Raw genomic sequence first — 16,374 nt, forward strand, 5'->3', positions numbered from 1 at the left:
ATCTGCACCCCTGAGCCCATCCTCCAGGCCACCCCAGCCCCGGCCAAGATTAACACACGCGCACAAGGAATCAGCAAGAACTCGATGGCACAAGCTGAAGCCATCCATCAACTCCCAAGCAGAATTTCCAGCCAGCCTTGGGCAGGGCCCAGCGTTCCAGGTATCAGCAACAGCATGAAAGGAGGCGAGGCAGGGGAGAGAGACAGGCACAGTCTGGTGAAATACTTTAGGAAAGGCAAAAAGCTGAGAGAGTTGGTCTTAGTGGGACACACGTCCCACAACCGCTGGACCCATAACCTCAAAAAGGCTTTGGAATTGCTTTTTGCATGACCCTTACTGAGTCATGTCCAAGTTAAAATACACATAGGGGTATCTGGGTTAGATTTCCAAGATACGCTCATATTCTATGTAAGGTAACATAAAACAGCAATAAAACCGAGGTCAGCTAGTTCAAATTCCCCGTTTTCCCCTGCCAGTACTGGATCTATAGTGAGCAGCCTGGGAATTAATTCACAGGGTTAGTGAGGAGAAAAAAACCGTTCTCTTAAAATTAACTAATGAATTATAATAACAAAATCAGGGTAGGTTAGGTCTGATGTAACTGATGGGCAACTCAGTTCACACACACCATGTTTTTAGGCACACAAACTCCCCTCCCTAGGGGGAAGGGAGAAGAAGCAAAGGCAATACCAGCATTTAAGTCCCTGTGTTAAAAGTACACTAAAAAAAAGCACCTCTCAAACTGCCCTGGCAGGCCAAAGACCACCACAGTGCCTGGTGTTCAGAGAACCCCTCCCCACCCCATCTACCAGGCTTAGGCACTGGATTTGGAATTTTAAAACACAATCTCAGCATGAATTTGAGAAAATCAGCCTGGGGAGGTCTGGCCACCGCTCAGAGCTGACCACGGGTGTGTCACAGTGGGGCAGTGGCTCTGCTTTCCCAAGAGTAGGAAGCTGAGCAAGCATCCTGCCCCAGTTTTACATCCCTCTGTGCAAGCCTCCTCTTGGCAAAGCAGTCCAGGAGATTTGAGGAAGGTAAAGGCAGCTTGTAAAATAAAAAAAGTCCCTCCTTACACTGCACCCAAGGCACTCAGCAGCCTTGGAGCTGGGAAGTGCACCCCACACAGGGTGATCTGGAATTAATACTCAGGGGTCGGGGGAAAGAATTGTGCACTATTGCCAAAAACCTGATTATTTGACAGTGGGATGCAGCAGAGAACTGACATTTAAAGCCCATTTTCTTGCAGCACTACCAGTATTCACTGGCAAGGAAGAGCCATCAGATCAACTGTCTGCTGTTGCACTGAGAAAACCAGCTGAAAATGTCCTTCATCCAAAAGGCCACATGGCCACAACAGGATCATCCATCTTTACTTTAAAAATCCCTCAGGATGGAGGGTTTATATGTGCTCTGCCTGGTGGCATCAAAAATCTGGAGGTTTAGCTCTCTTTTAAATAAGCAACCGTTACACCCCCTCCAGCTAAATCCCAGCGCCGCATCCTCGGTGTCCGTGAGGAGACCTTTTGGAAAGGCAGAGCACGCAGTCCTGCCAAAGCTGCAGGGGGAGGGAGAGGGGAGATATGCTGTTGGTTGTCTGAAAACCCTTGGCACATCTTTGGTTACAGGATGAAAAGGATGTGGTGCGAGGTTTGGCCACCTGATTCTGTAAGAAGCGCACCCAGGAGAGAAGGGAAGGAGGGGGTGGGAGCGTGGCTAATCCGACCATTCGTCCTCATCGAACTCGGAGGAGTCGTCCTCGGAGTCGCTGTATTCCACCGCGATGCGGCGGGACAGGATGGTGGCCACGTCGTTGCCCACAACATCCCGCTTCTCCTGCTCCCGCTGCTCCTCCACCTTGCGCAGCTGGAAGCCTGTTGGGGAGAAGGGAACGGAGGGGGTCACGCCGAGGGCTGGGTCACACTGAAATCTCCCTTTGGCACAGAGCTCTGAGCGAGGCAGGCTGGTGGTGACAGCCAGGACAGGCTGGTGGTGACAGCCAGGACAGGCTGGCTGGGGAGGTGGAACGGGAAGCAAATCCTTTCTGTGCCCCTCCACAGGGTAACCCCAGTGCTGTTGCTTCCCCGACAAACCTGGATCACGCCAATTCTGGCATTGCCTCTCCAGAAGTGCTGGGGGAAGCAGAAAACCCAGCAAGGTGCTCGTGAGGGTGGGCAGACAAGGAGGGACCACAAGGGACAAGCCTTGAGCAGCAAGGCAGTCACGCTGCTCCCAGGAGACAGCTCCCAGGGGTTTTCCAGAGGCAAAGGAGAGCGCTGGCATGGGAACACAGCCTTACCTTGCCGGATAGCCGAAAGCAGATCACTCCTGGCATCGCTCACCGCAGGCAAGGATGACTTGGGCTTGGATGTGGGGGTGTCGGAGGGCGGAGGGGGGGGCGGGGGGCCCTCCATGCCGCTGGAAGCCAGCGGGGGTGGGCCTGGAGGGGGCGGGGGCGGCGGCGGGGGCGGCGCAATGCCAGTGCCCGGCTGCGACAGCGGAGCTGGCACCACGCTGGAATAGTCGAGTGCTGGGGGAGGCGGGGGCGGCGGAGGGGCAGCAAACTCAGGGTGAGGGGGGAAAGAGGGGGGCGAGGGTGGCGGGAGGGCTCCCGGGGAGGGGAAGCCCATGGGAGGTGGCGGAGGGGGGGCATTTTCCATCAGTGGTGGTGGTGGAGGAGGAGCTGGAGGGGGAGCAAAGCCCGGCCTGGCTGCGGAGGGCGATCCGATCGGAGGAGCTGGTGGTGGGTGGCTCGGGCTAACCAGGCTGGATCGTTTGGGCCCTCCAGAACCAGAACCTCTTTGGTTGTCTACAGGATAGCTGTGGCAACAGAACGAGAGAGACAGGGAATCAGCCCTGGGGCCGGATCAGACTGTACAGTCTCCATGTTAATGCAAATCATGTGTGTTTGCTGCAGTCCAGACAAAAAAATCCAACTTCCAGCTTTAACTGATGTTTCCATGAGACCTCACTCCTCGGTTTTGGTTCCCTTGCACTGTTTCTTTTGGCCTACACCTCCAGAAAACAGAAAGCTTCCAGGGATGGCAGGAATGTTGTCCTCCATCCCATCTCTGAGGCTGACAAGAACATGAGCCGTCTCACCTCTGTCAGAGGCCAGGCAGGCACGTCCGAGCTCGGAGCAGCTCCTGGCTCCAGAGCCCCTGCCATTGCCCCTCCTTGCCGAGGTCAGGCCCGTGGCAGGCCAGGCAGGGATCAGGGATGTCTGCAGGATAAACTGCACGAGCAGGGCGGGGGTGCCAGGAAAGCATATGCTCTGAACACCTGCTGGGAATGGATCTCCTCCCTGGATTCCAGAGCTCAGAGCTGGAGTGCAGCAGCCGTGTCTCAGAGCTCACCGTGGGGAGCGAAGGGGAGGACGTGCCTTACGGAAAACACCAAGGCATGAGGGACTGAATCTCCCATTGTGGAGGCTCTGCTCATCCCACAGGACTCCACTGCCCATGTGACAGTGGGACATCCTATGCAAGGGAAGCCCAAACTGAGACCTCCTTCCATGGCAAGACAGAAAAATAAGGTACCTTTGCCACAAAAACATCAGCATTTTTAACAGTGCTGATCCAAAACAGACTCCTGGAGATCAAATCTACCTCCCAGGGTTCCTTAAAAACAACAATCAAAACAAAGCCAGAAGAGGGGAGATCTGTGGGGTTGGGCAGAGATCTAAGCAACTGCATAAGGCAGTGAGAACTTCATCTGGGAGCTCGTGTCTGCTCTGCCCGAGAGGCACAGGCTGCAGAGTGCAGTGCTGGGTCTCTCTGACACATCAGAAGAGCCTCTGCTGCAGCATTGCTGCCTTTGGATAAGATGGAGAGAAGCCAAGCAGCCCTGTCTATCAGACAGACTTTCTCTTGTTCTTCTTGACTCTGTTTTAATGTCTTTAAGAAAAAGAAAAAGTCCACTCTTGTTTCGCCCTCTGCATCTTGAGCCACTGCTGGACCGTAACTCTCATCTCTGGAGGTGCCTGGGAGTCACCATTTCATTCAGTCCGAAGTAAATGACCTGAACTTGCACCCAAGTCTCTGGGAAGAAGGCAGCTGCTAAGCTCAAGTCCTTGAAACTTAAATACATTTCCATCTGCAGTGCCCACGTCCGGCATTTCTCACAGATCAGTGCAAAAGAGGTTAAAGAAGCTGTTCTTTGCAAAGCTCTGTCATGGAATATCCTGAGCAGGAAGGTACTCACACAGATCACCATGTTCAACCCCTGGGCCTGCACAGGACACCCCCAAGAATTCCACGATGTGCAAATGGAACAAAAGGAACATGGTACGGAACAACTGCATTGGAAACCACGGCAATGGGGCCAAGCCATTCACTGGGACTCCGCTGTGGAATAAACTGATCTCATTCTCCCCTTCTGCCTGGGAATGGTGGTGGTGGCTGGGATCCATGGAGAGCTGTGCTGCCTGTGCCCTGTCCCTGCCTGCAGCTGCACTTCCCTTCCAGACAGGAGCATTCTGGTTCCCATACAACGCCCATTAGGAAGTTCTGCTGAACTATCTCAGCCTGTCTCATGTCATCCTTTTACACCACCTACTACTCCTCGGTGACAGAAGGGATCCCGTAGGCTTACCTAAATTCCACCGGGGGTGGAGGCAGGCTGTCATCTGGGAACGAGGGAGGTGGTGGCACAATAGAGTCAGTCTGTGGCGGTGGCAGGTAGCAGTTCCCGTCCATGCTCTCGTTGGAGCCGATGCTGCCGTTCTGATACACCATGTTGGAGGGGTACCTGGGAAAGGCAAGATAAACAGTTTGTGGAAAGAACTCAAGGCTATGCCTAAAGCCCATTTTTTCTCCAGAGATTGTCCAGAGAGGTTGGCTGCCCCTGGATCCCTGGAAGTGTCCAAGGCCAGGTTGGATGGCGCTTGAAGCAACCTGGTCTAGTGGAAGGCATCTCTGCCCATGGCAGGGGGTGGAATTGGATGGACTTTAAGGCCTTTTCCAACCCAAATCAATCCATGACTTTACATTATTAAAAAAAGCCCTTTACTTCTCAGAGACTCCTGTATGTGTTTGCTTGATGTAATCCTTTGGTTAAAATTTGCTCAGGTGCTGCCCTGTTTATGTCTGCCACACGCCAGAACAGCAGGAGTATGTATTTTAATAAACAAGCAAACACCTGAATAAATACATTTTTCTTTAACACTCGATTTTGTAAAAGCACTTAAGAGTGTTTTGACCAACCTGGACTTAAAGAACTTGCAGTTACACTGAGTATCATCAGTGGCAAAAACGGGAGATACTCCAAGATGCCAAAAAATAAACTCGAGAACAGAATATCAAAATGGAAACCATTAAATGGTTTTTAATGTCATTAAAACAAGTATTCAAAGCTGGAACAGTACTGAAAAGATGCTCTCATGCTTTCAGTGCACTCATTTCACTGTGGGGAGGGGGAACCACCCTATTTTTGGGGGCTCTGTACCCCAAGTGAATCCAAATGCAAGAACACACTCACATGAGAAAAGAGAGGAGCAAGAAAATGGTGCTGTTGTGCTGCTCGATTCCCCTGCTAGAAACTAAACCTGTTCTCTTATTAAACTAAAAGCAAGTTTTATTTTTAGCTGGAGAGTGTGATTTAAAGAGAGATTTTTTTCTTATATGAAAGGAAGCTGCAAGGAAGAAGAGCATTGTGGGGAATTCGGTCTGCTTCCAGCCTTGCTGGTGTCAAAAGTTAAATGAATTCCCAAGCCAGAAGTGCTAAAGAGAGAGATCTGTAGCTTGAAATACTTGGATGGGGACAGCCCCCGCTTCAACTTTAGGGTGTGAAGAGCCATTTGTGAAATGTAACAAAGCCATCACACAATGGCACCGAGATGCCACCCTCGGCTGGGTGTGAGGGAAGGGCATCGCCGTGGGGCACAGCCAAAGCTCCCAACACCTCTGTGCCCACAGGCAGCGAGAGCAGCCAGAGCCACCTTGTTCCAACCGTGCAGCTCCCTGATTTATTTGGCAAATTTTAAATCAGCAGGCGGATTTGCTTTGGAGAATCTGATTAGTGGCAGTATCGATCCGTGGATCCCGAGGAGCTGCAGCACAGGGTGAACTGCATCCCAATCACCCAGCCCCAGAGCTGCTTACCCAGCAGGACCATGCTTGTCCTTTGACTCGACAAATTCTTGTCCCATTTTCAGCTTCTCCCACTCCTCTTTCCGGGTTTTGATTTTCCGCGGATTCACATTTCCTCGGTTCGGATTCTCCTTTTTCTCTTTCTAAGAGAGGAGGAATCAAACACAAGCTTTATTTGGCTTTAAATTCATTGGGAATAGAGAGGAACAGGACAGACCTGGAGCAGTTACAACAAGACACAGTCTCAAAGAGGATTTTTAGTTTACTTTCTTGATTGCTACGCTCTCCAAAGATCTTCCATATAAAAAAGCTGGAGCACAGACAACATAAAAAATGCCAGACAACATCAGGTTGCCCAGAGCAGCCCAGACACGATGCCATCCTCACCCCCCAGCACAAGCAGCTTGAGGGCAGAGTAAAAGCTCGGTTTCCCAAATCAATTTAGGTTTTGGCCTCCGTGTCAAGATGCCCAAATTTCATCTTCGCCCTCATGGTGGTCAGTGTTCTGGGCTGCAATCTGTTTTCATGCTTAATACTCCAGTTGTTCAAAAGCTAAATAAAGTACATTAAGACTACATCTCTTATGCTATGATATAATTTAAGGCCCAAAGACAGTGGCATTTGGAAAAACCAATTAGAAGTATCTTTGTTCTCTTTTTTTAGTTAAGAAGGATGTGGATAAACCAATAAAACTTCACTGAATTGATCCCATAGGAGTCCAAAAGTGCAAACCTGAGTTTTGGACAGCAAATTTGGAGTCCAACATTTATTAACACTTCCCACTTCCTCCTCCTCCCTTCCTCACCCTATGTTTCCGCTTTTCCTTCATGATATCCTTGGTGTCCTGAAGCATTTTCTCCTTCCAAAGGTCGAAGAAATATGAAGGATCTGTGTAGAATTTAAGTGCCTCTTTGCCATCATCCCTGGAACAGGGGGAGGAAAAAACCACACAGACAAGGATCAGGTCAGATATTTCTTGGAAGGAAACACAAGGCACTATCTCAGATGACAGTCTGGAAGTGCAGTGAGATGGTCACAAGTGCTGTTCCTGCCTCTGCCCCCCATTTCAGAAAGGAAGAGACCCCCACCTCAGTCAACCCAGCTCTCCCACATCCCACTCCTTTTGCCCTCACACAAACCCTCCATCACTCAGCACCTGAAGAGCTCAACTGCTATGAACAATCACCAGGAGAGCAGCAGGTCTCTCACTTCAACTCCCTTTTGTTTGTGCTGTATTTTGGTGTGAAAAAACCTCCTCCTCCAGCTCAGGAACCCTAAATCAGACCAGCAGCGTCCTTGAAGCTCCTGAGTGAGTGCACACAGACTCCCTCTCCTCCCACTTTGCAGTGCAGCCGCGTCTGGCAGGAGACAGCTGCCTCCAGCTATCTGTAATTACTTTTTACCTGCTCAGAAGATATTTATGGATGTGGGATAAGTCTCTGGATTCAGACCCCCTTTACTTCTACTACCTACAAGATGGAATCAGAGTGGGACTGGCTCAGAACTGGTTACACAGCCAGTGTAGGTCCCACCAGATGTCTCAGACCAGGCAGTGGAGGCCACAGGAAGCATCAGCAGCAGCCTGCTGCACCCACCTGGGTGAGAGCCACCTCCAGGTGAGTGCTCTGCATCTCACACTGCTCCTCTGGAAAGGAGCCATTGGGCTACGGAGGAGCACAAGAAAAATGCCTCATCTGCAGCACACCCAGCATGGCTCTGCAGAGCCAGCCACGCCTGACCACAGGGCACTCACAAAAGTGACAGCAGAAAACCAAAAAGATAATTTTCTAGCTACGTTCATTTGTATGACCTCAAAAGCCAAGTTTCCCATAATCCAAAGGACAGAGATTTCCTGGCAGATTTGTTTAGCAACTCAATTTCCCAGTGGAAACAGCTACTTCAGTCCAGGACAGCACGGGGAAGGAGCTCCCCGGCAGGATGGGAGGAAGAGGTTCTTTCTGCCAGGGAACAAGGAGGTATTGCAGCCCTACCTGTAAGGTGAGAGGATGTTGAGAGGTGGAGGGGTATTGCAGGTCCTGTAGGTTTCGAGGACAGGTACAGGGAGAGAATCTCTGTCAAAAAGCTTCTGGTCCTGAGTGGTGGAGCTTTTGAAGGCCTTCCTGGTGTTAATGCCTTGCAAGGAGACTGCAAGGAAGAGGAGAGAACAAGTGAAGAACAGCTTGACCCAGGCCAGTTACACTGAGCCCAAGCAGTGAACATCTGATTTCAGTTGGAGTTCTTGGCATGCTTTGCAGTTCTCAAGGTCAGGTTCCTTTTCCCAGAGATCCCTTGGGAAACCCATCCAACCTCCAGCGTGCTGCCAAGATCTGCTGCTCCATCAACACAGCTCTCCCTCGAGTGGCCCATGGGCTTTGGAACCCCTGTGACCAAGTTCAAGCAATTCATCCACTGCCACCCAACTGCCGAGAGCGAGTTCCCACATGGAGAGTCACTGAAGAACAAAGCCAAAACAGCTGTCCAAGTGCTCTACTGGGAGGCAGAAACAGGAGAGGGAAACAGTCCCTCTCAGCTCCAGAGAGCACATTCCAACACCCATGGCAGTGTCAGGCTGGGCTTACGGTGCTGAACCAACCATGCTGACTCAACGAGAACCTTCACCATGCCCAGCCTGTGCTCCACTCCATTACCTTCCTCCTCTTTGGGATCCAGCTGAGTGACTTTGACTTGCAGGCGGTCAACTCTCTCGACGAGAATGCTCACCCGAGAGGCAAAGGTGTTGGCTTGAGTAAACAACTCTCCAAATATGTCTTCTGCAGATTTACCTGCAATATTAAAGTGTCCACATTACCCTTATGAACCACATCAGACCATACTCAGTCTCCCAGCTTGTTTTCATGAAGAAAGAAAGAAAGAAAGAAAGAAAGAAAGAAAGAAAGAAAGAAAGAAAGAAAGAAAGAAAGAAAGAAAGAAAGAAAGAAAGAAAGAAAGAAAGAAAGAAAGAAAGAAAGAAAGAAAGAAAAGAAGAACCACTCTTCTTTTCAAGTTTGTCACGGCTGAGTTTAACAACCAGGAAGAAAGCGCTTTGTTCCACCAAAACCTGACATTTCCAAGGGATCTTCAAGCAATAAGGAAACAATTGAGACACACTGTAAAGTTTATTAAAGTAACAAACTAAGAGGGCTGACAACACTACACTGGTCTGAATGTAGATGGATCTGAAGGTCCTGTAAGATTCTTTGCTGTTCTGTTCATTAGACAAGGAAATATAGTTAGATTTTTATTGCTCTGGAGAATCTCAAAGGCTCTCAGTCTCCAGCAGGCCTGCCTCCAGGGGAGCTGGCACACATTTACAAGCTCAAAGTACTCTGGAAGCAAAGAGCAGACCCAGTCCTGGATCCCGAAGCTGGAGCTGAAACCACAGTTGACAGCACTGACCCTGCTGTTCCTTCAGGTGGCAGTGTCTGAAAAATTGATGCATTCACATTGATTCTAAATCATAACCAAAGGGGAACTTCTCAGTTGGGGACATTCTCTCTGGAACACCTTGGACTACCCAGTGGGCTGCCATGACAAGCACCATCCATGGTTTGGGCCATGAGAGCACCCGGGGCTCAGATCAGGAGCTGCATCACTCACAGGAGCAACAAGAACATGGCCCCGTCCCTTGGAGTTTGAAACCTACAGTGCTACAACAGACAGGTAGACAGAGGTGGGAGACATGGAAGAAACCCATGAACTTTCACTGAGTCCTGTTTCTTTGTTCTGCTCCCAGGCACATCCCAAGACAGGGCGCCCCACCACTGAGCAGACTTGGCACCGAGCGCAGACATGGGCCCGTGGTGTTCCCACTGATGGGAAACATTTCCAGCCACGGCTGCTGAGTACAAGGCTGCTCCCAATAAGCAGTCTGGTTTTGAAGTGCATCATCATATGGTCAACAGTTTGTTCTGGAATCTGTTACTCCTAAAGATCCTCTCCGACATTCAGGAAAGAAAAACCAGTTGGAAGTCTAATTCCAACAGCAATTTTGGAAAACATGGCTGTCTACAGAGTCAGAGAGACAAAGCACCCCTTGCACAAGGCAAGGCGAGGGCATCCCCCAAAGCCCAGCTGCACAAACACTCCCAGCTATCTAACTCGACATATCAACTCCTTGTTCCTGCTCCCAGGAGATCTCCTTACACTGCCAAGCACGGGGAACAAGCCAGGTTAAAATTCAACCTTCTCCACCCCTTTTGGTGGCAATGCCAGGTCCAAGTGTTTGTAGAAATCAAATGCTGAAGGTTAACTTCAACTGACCTCTTCCTTCCACCCTCCTAGACAATGCAGACTCCACATATGCTCAATTAACAAACCCAAACTCATGAGAAGGATTTCATGTTTGGAGATCTAAGGGCCAGCTAGCTCTCATTGTAGCCATGTTTCGTGAAGCAATCTCCATTTTCATATCAGCACAGACCAGCTCTCCTATTTGACCAAAGAGAGTAAAAATTTATCTGTGAGAAAATGCTCAAAATGCTGAAAAGTTGTAATTTTGTTTGTACTTTCACAAGAAGTGAAAAACATTTCTGAATTTCACAAGGAATTGCAACAAGCACTAGGGGAAAATTAAGTCTTTGGCTTGCAAAGTATATTTCAAGTATAAAATAATATATTAGCAGCATTTTCTATACTGGTTTTGACCCTGAAGAGAGAAGAAGAGATGGTCTGTGTTCACTTGCCTGTGTAAGTGCACCTGGAGTTATCACCCAGCATCTCACACATCGCCTGAGCTTCACAAACACTTTTAAATGGGGTAAGACGGAGATTAATTTTTTAGTTTAGTTACTTTGACTGCAAAAGTGCAGCTTACAATCAGAATTATCTTTGTCATGCACTGGCAGGAAGACAGACGGCATGATTTAATAGGTCCTTCCATCTTCAGCTTGTGGATTCTGTAAAATCACACAAAACCGCACAGTCGACTTATACAAAGTGCTCCCAGCTGCGATAGTAACGAAGGGTAAACTCACTGGAATATGAAAGTTTGACAAGATTTATGTTTGCATCTTTGTAAAGAGACTGTGGTGCACCAGGCATGGCTGATTATTCACTTGACAGGGCTGTCACAGCCTACTGAACTTGCTCTACGTTCCTGTAATAGTCAAGGTACAAGGAGAGCGAGAATTTGTTTTTTGGAGAGAGGAAAGGGTGGGGGCAGGAGTTCGGTCATTTGGGTGCAAGCGCAGTCTAAGCATTGCTTTATTTAAAATACTGCTGACCCTGGGGAAGTGGGTGGTGCTCAGCATTTCCCTCCCACCGGTCCTGTTCTCATACCAAGTGTCAGCAGGAGGCACCTCTCCTCAGTTTCCCCCCTAGGTACCCGTGACTGCTCCAGCAGCTCACACCTTCTCCCCACATCCCCAAATCCCAGCTCCCAGGGCACCTTCCCGAAGAAGAAACCAGGCTGTGATTTGGCTCCCAGCGCTCCAGAAGCAGAGCAGCTTTGAGTATCTGTGCAAAGAAGGTCTAAACCTGTGGGATCTGGCCAGGGCTGTCACGCTAACCCAGAGCGTGTCTCTGAACACGGATGAGCCTTCCTGCAGCTGGGCTTTGCACAGCTTTACTGACTCCTTCCTCACCATTTCACATGCACGAGATGGATTTCACTCACACTCCACAACCATCTTGGCTACCAGACCTAACAAATGAACAACGAGGGCCAGTTGAACGCGAGCAGAGAGCCTGGTCTCGCCTGTGCAGTGACATTTCTCCAACCCAACAGAATGTGACACCGACTGGCAGCAAACACGGGCCCAGATTTCAGTGACAGCCATGGTTTGCACTGCTGGAAAGAGGCTGCACCCAAACTTTGCCTGCCACATGGCGGAAGACAAGGGCTTGCTTTGCAGAGCAAGAAGAAGGGCTTGCAAACACCCCAGAGAAGCTAAACAATAGATTAATTTGATTATCAAAGTCTCGCTTCAAGGACAAAGGTGGTTAATCAGAACCCAGAGCATTTCAACAGAGTATGGAGTCATCCCGGAGAGACCACAATTAACTCTTTGTTTCTCCTATGGCATGTAGGCCTGTGTTCTCCCTCCAGCTCTTCCAAGGCTATGGGTCAGCCCACTGGAGAGCTGAGCTAGGCATTGCTCCAGCTCACGCTGCCATTTGAGTGAGCAGCACCAAACCACCGACGCTCTGGAGGCACCACTTGGCTCACACAGGTCTCTGGGTCTCACAACGCAACAAACAGCAGCAGGGGCAAACCGGAGCTTCTGCGTGGGGGCTTTAATTATCTTTCATTAAAAATAAGACTACTGACATGGTGTAGATTCAATGGAGTCAAGCTCCATTTAGTAGCGCATGCAATTACAGGCACGTTCTCTGACATAAGATCCTGCCTGCTCCGAGAGCCTCCCATTTTACAAGCCTGAGTTGTGCTCCATCCTTCCATCTGCAGTTGCACTGCAGCCTCTCACATGCACACACACATACACACACCCCCCTCCCCATTTTCTCTTAGATAGGAAGGCAGTGGGACCAGGGATATGAAATTAGCATCAGATTTCTTTAGGAAAACATTTTAGCATTACCCAGGGAAGGCAGATGGGGGAGAAATAGGAACACAAGAGTAGAAAGGGAGCTAAATAAAGAGCAGTAGCGACTCCTGAGGGCAACGCGCAGGCTCGCCATGGTACTCACTCAGGCTGCCCAGCTGTCGAATGACATTTGCCAGGGTGATGTTGGTCACGCATTCCAGCTCGCTCGGAACGCTAGGCAACGTCTGACGGCACAGGTGCCTTGGCTCAATGTTCCTCGTTACTAACGGCATGGTGGACCTGCTTCAGGCACTGTTCTGAAAGATGAAAAACAACCCAAAAAAGAAACAGGAAAGGATTACTCAACCGCAAATTCCAGGCACACCAGAGCCATGGTGTTCGTTTTTCCTGCTCTCAAACGGCTTTACTTATAAGCCTTCTTTCCCCTGCTCCCCACCCTGAGAAAACTGGTTCATCAGAAATAAAGATCCTCCTGTTCTCTGACTTGCAGTGGCAGCAGAGCCCCACCAGCCCAGGTACAGAGGCAGAGATGGAGAACTCCACATCTTGGCCCACAGTGCCAGTGCTGCCGCAGCCGCTGTTCCCTCCCTGCCCACCCGGAGCCTGGACAGGGCTCCTGCCTCCCGCGCTCACACAGCGCCTGGCACAACTCTTACGGGCTCCTCTTTGGAAACATTTCCAACTTGCAATCAATAGTTGCTTAAACCGTGGAGATGAGGACAGGAGATGTTATTACACAAAAAAAGAAAGAACAAAACAGGCTTCTCCCAGCACGCCGAAGCACACGTGGTGCCTCCCTCCTGGAGCAGCACACGGGGCTCTCCTGGAACAACAGGAAGCGCTTGCAGCTGACCAGGAAACTTTCTGGTGACTGTTCCTTATCCTGCAGGCTGCACCCCTCTTCCCTTGGGAAATCCCCCGGGGATGAGGTTTACACTGGACCATTGTTTTCCTGCTGGAGCAGTTAAAGGTTGAGGGAGCTCTAATCAGGATGCAGGACAGGAGTGTGCTCAGAGGCAAGTCAGGACTGATTGTACAACAGGCAGGACAAACTTCCAATTCTTTAAAAAACTAATAAAACAAAAAACCTGGAGAAAACCTAAGTGTCTGGAAGTTATGCTTTGGACGTTTTTATGTGCAGGTCAGTGTCTTGAACTAACAAAAATGTCCTTTGCTAACAGGCCCAAATGTTTAAGCATCAAACAGCTCCCTCCCAGATCGTCCAGCTCCAAGAGGGAGAAGGAAACCTGTGTGACCAGCTCACTAGAAGGAGCATCATACATGCCTGAAATCTTTAGGACTAAGTGAAAACAAATACATCCCAAGTTCTTGATTAATTTAGAAGGGGAAAGAATCACTTTTCTAGGTCAGCTGAGGAACAACCCAAGAGAAGCAGGCAGCTCCCATGTGATAGGCATGCGGATCTGCTTGGGCTGGATGCAAAAATAAAACAGGAAGCGAACAGCTTGGGGAACATGGCTTCCTGTCACCACCAGCAAAAACCCAAGAACCATAAAAAATCAGCTGTTTGCTCTTGACTTTGAGCCACCCTTTGATAGTCTCTGTGGCAGCTGGCAGCTTATCTTTGAGGTCCAGGAGTCCTTCCTGGATGCTTTTCTATCAGGGTGTTAAGAGGAAGAAGTGGGCATTATCCCTCCTAATTACCTCAGAAGCCAGATTTTGAATTGCTAAATTTGACCCATTAAGGCAGAGGAGTTCAAGAGCCGCAGCACCGGGCGCTGGGATATCTCCCAGACAAGCAGATGTAGGTTGTTACCATTTTGCAACGCATCTATGTGAGGGATTTCACAGCACCTCAGAATACCAGGGTGGTTTGGGTTGGAAGGGACCTTAGAGCTCCTCCTGTTCCAACCTCCTGCCACGAGAGCAGGCTGCACAGACAGGGTCCCCAAAAGCGAACACCTTATTGAACAGGGGGGCCAGATCTGCATCTAAGGATCGAGCCCGTGTTGTTTTTCCCCGTGTCCGCTGCAGCCATCAGTAACTGCTGGGATATTTAAAGAACAGGGTGAACTAAGGAAGGGCTCTGACCTTCCCTTCCCAACACCCCGTGGTTTATCGATTCCAGCCCAAGCCCTACAATCTTTTGTCAGCTTTAGTGCTTCATGCCAGACAAAGTTTCCCAGCTCCCCCCAGACTGCAGTCTGCACCAACAAGCAGCTCTCATAAACAAGGCAGCATTTGCAGGCTGCCTGCATCCAGCTTCTCCCCTGTGCTTCCCCAGGGCTTGGCCAGGAGCACACACGGTGGGATCTGCAGAGCTGGACTGGACAGCCTGGCTGGAAACCTTCCAAGGTGGAGGACAGACAGAGGGAAAACAGCAACAGGAAAAATAAGCCTGGAAGTGGGGGATGAGATGTGAGCAGTCTGTAAAATAGGAGACAAAAAAACCCCAAGATGATGGGTAGCAGGTTGGATAAATGCAGGCAACACTGATCTCTGCAAAGATGGGGAAAACAAGGCAGAAAATGGTAGCAGTGCCTCCAATACCAACCAAAAAAAAAAAAAAAAAAAGGCTCTGAATACGCTATACTCTGTATAGAGACACCCCAAAAGTGTTTGCCTTCAAAGCATGTTTTGAAAGTAAAAGCAAGGAATAGTGGTGAAAACTGCTTTTCTTAAAAGAAAAACTAAGACAGAGCACATGTACAGCACAAATTTTCACTGCACAAGACAGCATAGATAAAGGCTAAGAAAAAGGCTCCCTTTACAGCCCAGCTCATCCTGCCAGCCACCCCCACCCTCCCAGCCACACTCCACTGCAGAAGGAGAGTTCTGCCCTCCTGATCACAGCAGTGCTTCCCAAGGCCATGGGGACAGCTCTGCTGCCCTCAGCCCAGCCAGGATCCAGCAAACGAAGGGATTAAATTAACCCTGTGGAGCATCACAGATGATCAAGGCAGGAAGGGCAGGACGGGCTGTGGACACCCATCCTGTTCTCCCAGCAGCTTTTGGGTAAGAGGCATTTTACAGCAAAAATTCCTCTCTTCCGAGCAGAAGGATGAGGAGCTTCAAGGTTTAACGAAGGAAATCTGGGACCTGCAAAAAGAGTGGGTGATGCCCCTACAAGAAGACTGTTAAGACCTTGCATTTTCCTGGAGTGTTTGGAGGGTAGGGATAGAGATAACAGCTAATGGACTCCTGTAAAACCTTCATGCCTCGTGAGTAGGTGGGACAAAGATTAATAGCGTGGATTGGAAAATAAGTGGCGTATTTCAAAATAAGTGGTGTATTTGTGGTGTATGGTCAGGTAGGGTAGAAAACCAGGTGTGGAGAAGGGGCAAGGTATGAGAGCAAAGGGGGAAGGGGGAAGAGGAAGCAAAACTCTGGAGGCAGCACAAGACATGAGCTGAAGGCAGGGAGGGAGGAGACACCGTAAATAAAAGAAGGGACAGAGCTAAAAAAGCTTTCTGGGAGGCTCATGCTCTTATTCTTTAAGAGAGTCATTAAGGAGGTGACTGACAGCACAGTGCCAAGCACGGGCCATCCAGAACCGCTTCACTTTCCATGCTCAGGGCATGACAGCACAGCAGAATTGCACCCCGGCTGGCCAGCCTGGTCATCAAGCATTAGTCACTGTCACACAATGACCACAGACCATATATTATAACTAAATCCTACCATTCAGATGCAACTTAAATAAATTGCAAGGCCAAAAATCCTTATCTTTGGGGCAAAGATTAGCATTCCTATTTGCTTATGCATGCTGGAGATTAGATTTCTTTCGGGAGTGTAGAGTTTTGGGGTGCAGACACTGT

At 49.6% G+C, this 16,374-nt stretch overlaps 1 protein-coding gene across 3 annotated transcripts in view; it reads right to left on the reverse strand.

Moving 5' to 3' along the window:
- Positions 1-380: 380 nt before the first annotated feature.
- WASF2 (WASP family member 2) overlaps positions 381-16,374 on the reverse strand; it is a 29,492-nt gene continuing 13,498 nt past the window's right edge. For 2 of the 3 annotated variants that reach the window (XM_041720797.2, XM_030290333.4), the window contains exons 2-9: positions 12,738-12,891; positions 8,738-8,872; positions 8,081-8,234; positions 6,895-7,012; positions 6,102-6,232; positions 4,594-4,749; positions 2,300-2,820; positions 381-1,874 (exon numbers count right to left, since the gene is read on the reverse strand). In XM_041720797.2, the coding sequence (XP_041576731.2) occupies positions 1,717-1,874; positions 2,300-2,820; positions 4,594-4,749; positions 6,102-6,232; positions 6,895-7,012; positions 8,081-8,234; positions 8,738-8,872; positions 12,738-12,867 (1,503 nt within the window). In that variant the 5' untranslated portion in view covers positions 12,868-12,891 and the 3' untranslated portion in view covers positions 381-1,716. The remainder of the gene's footprint in view (positions 1,875-2,299; positions 2,821-4,593; positions 4,750-6,101; positions 6,233-6,894; positions 7,013-8,080; positions 8,235-8,737; positions 8,873-12,737; positions 12,892-16,374) is intronic. The other variant, XM_041720798.2, reaches the window with a different exon arrangement.

Source organism: Taeniopygia guttata, chromosome 23 (genome assembly GCF_048771995.1).
Source record: "Taeniopygia guttata chromosome 23, bTaeGut7.mat, whole genome shotgun sequence".
Lineage (NCBI taxonomy): Eukaryota > Metazoa > Chordata > Aves > Passeriformes > Estrildidae > Taeniopygia > Taeniopygia guttata.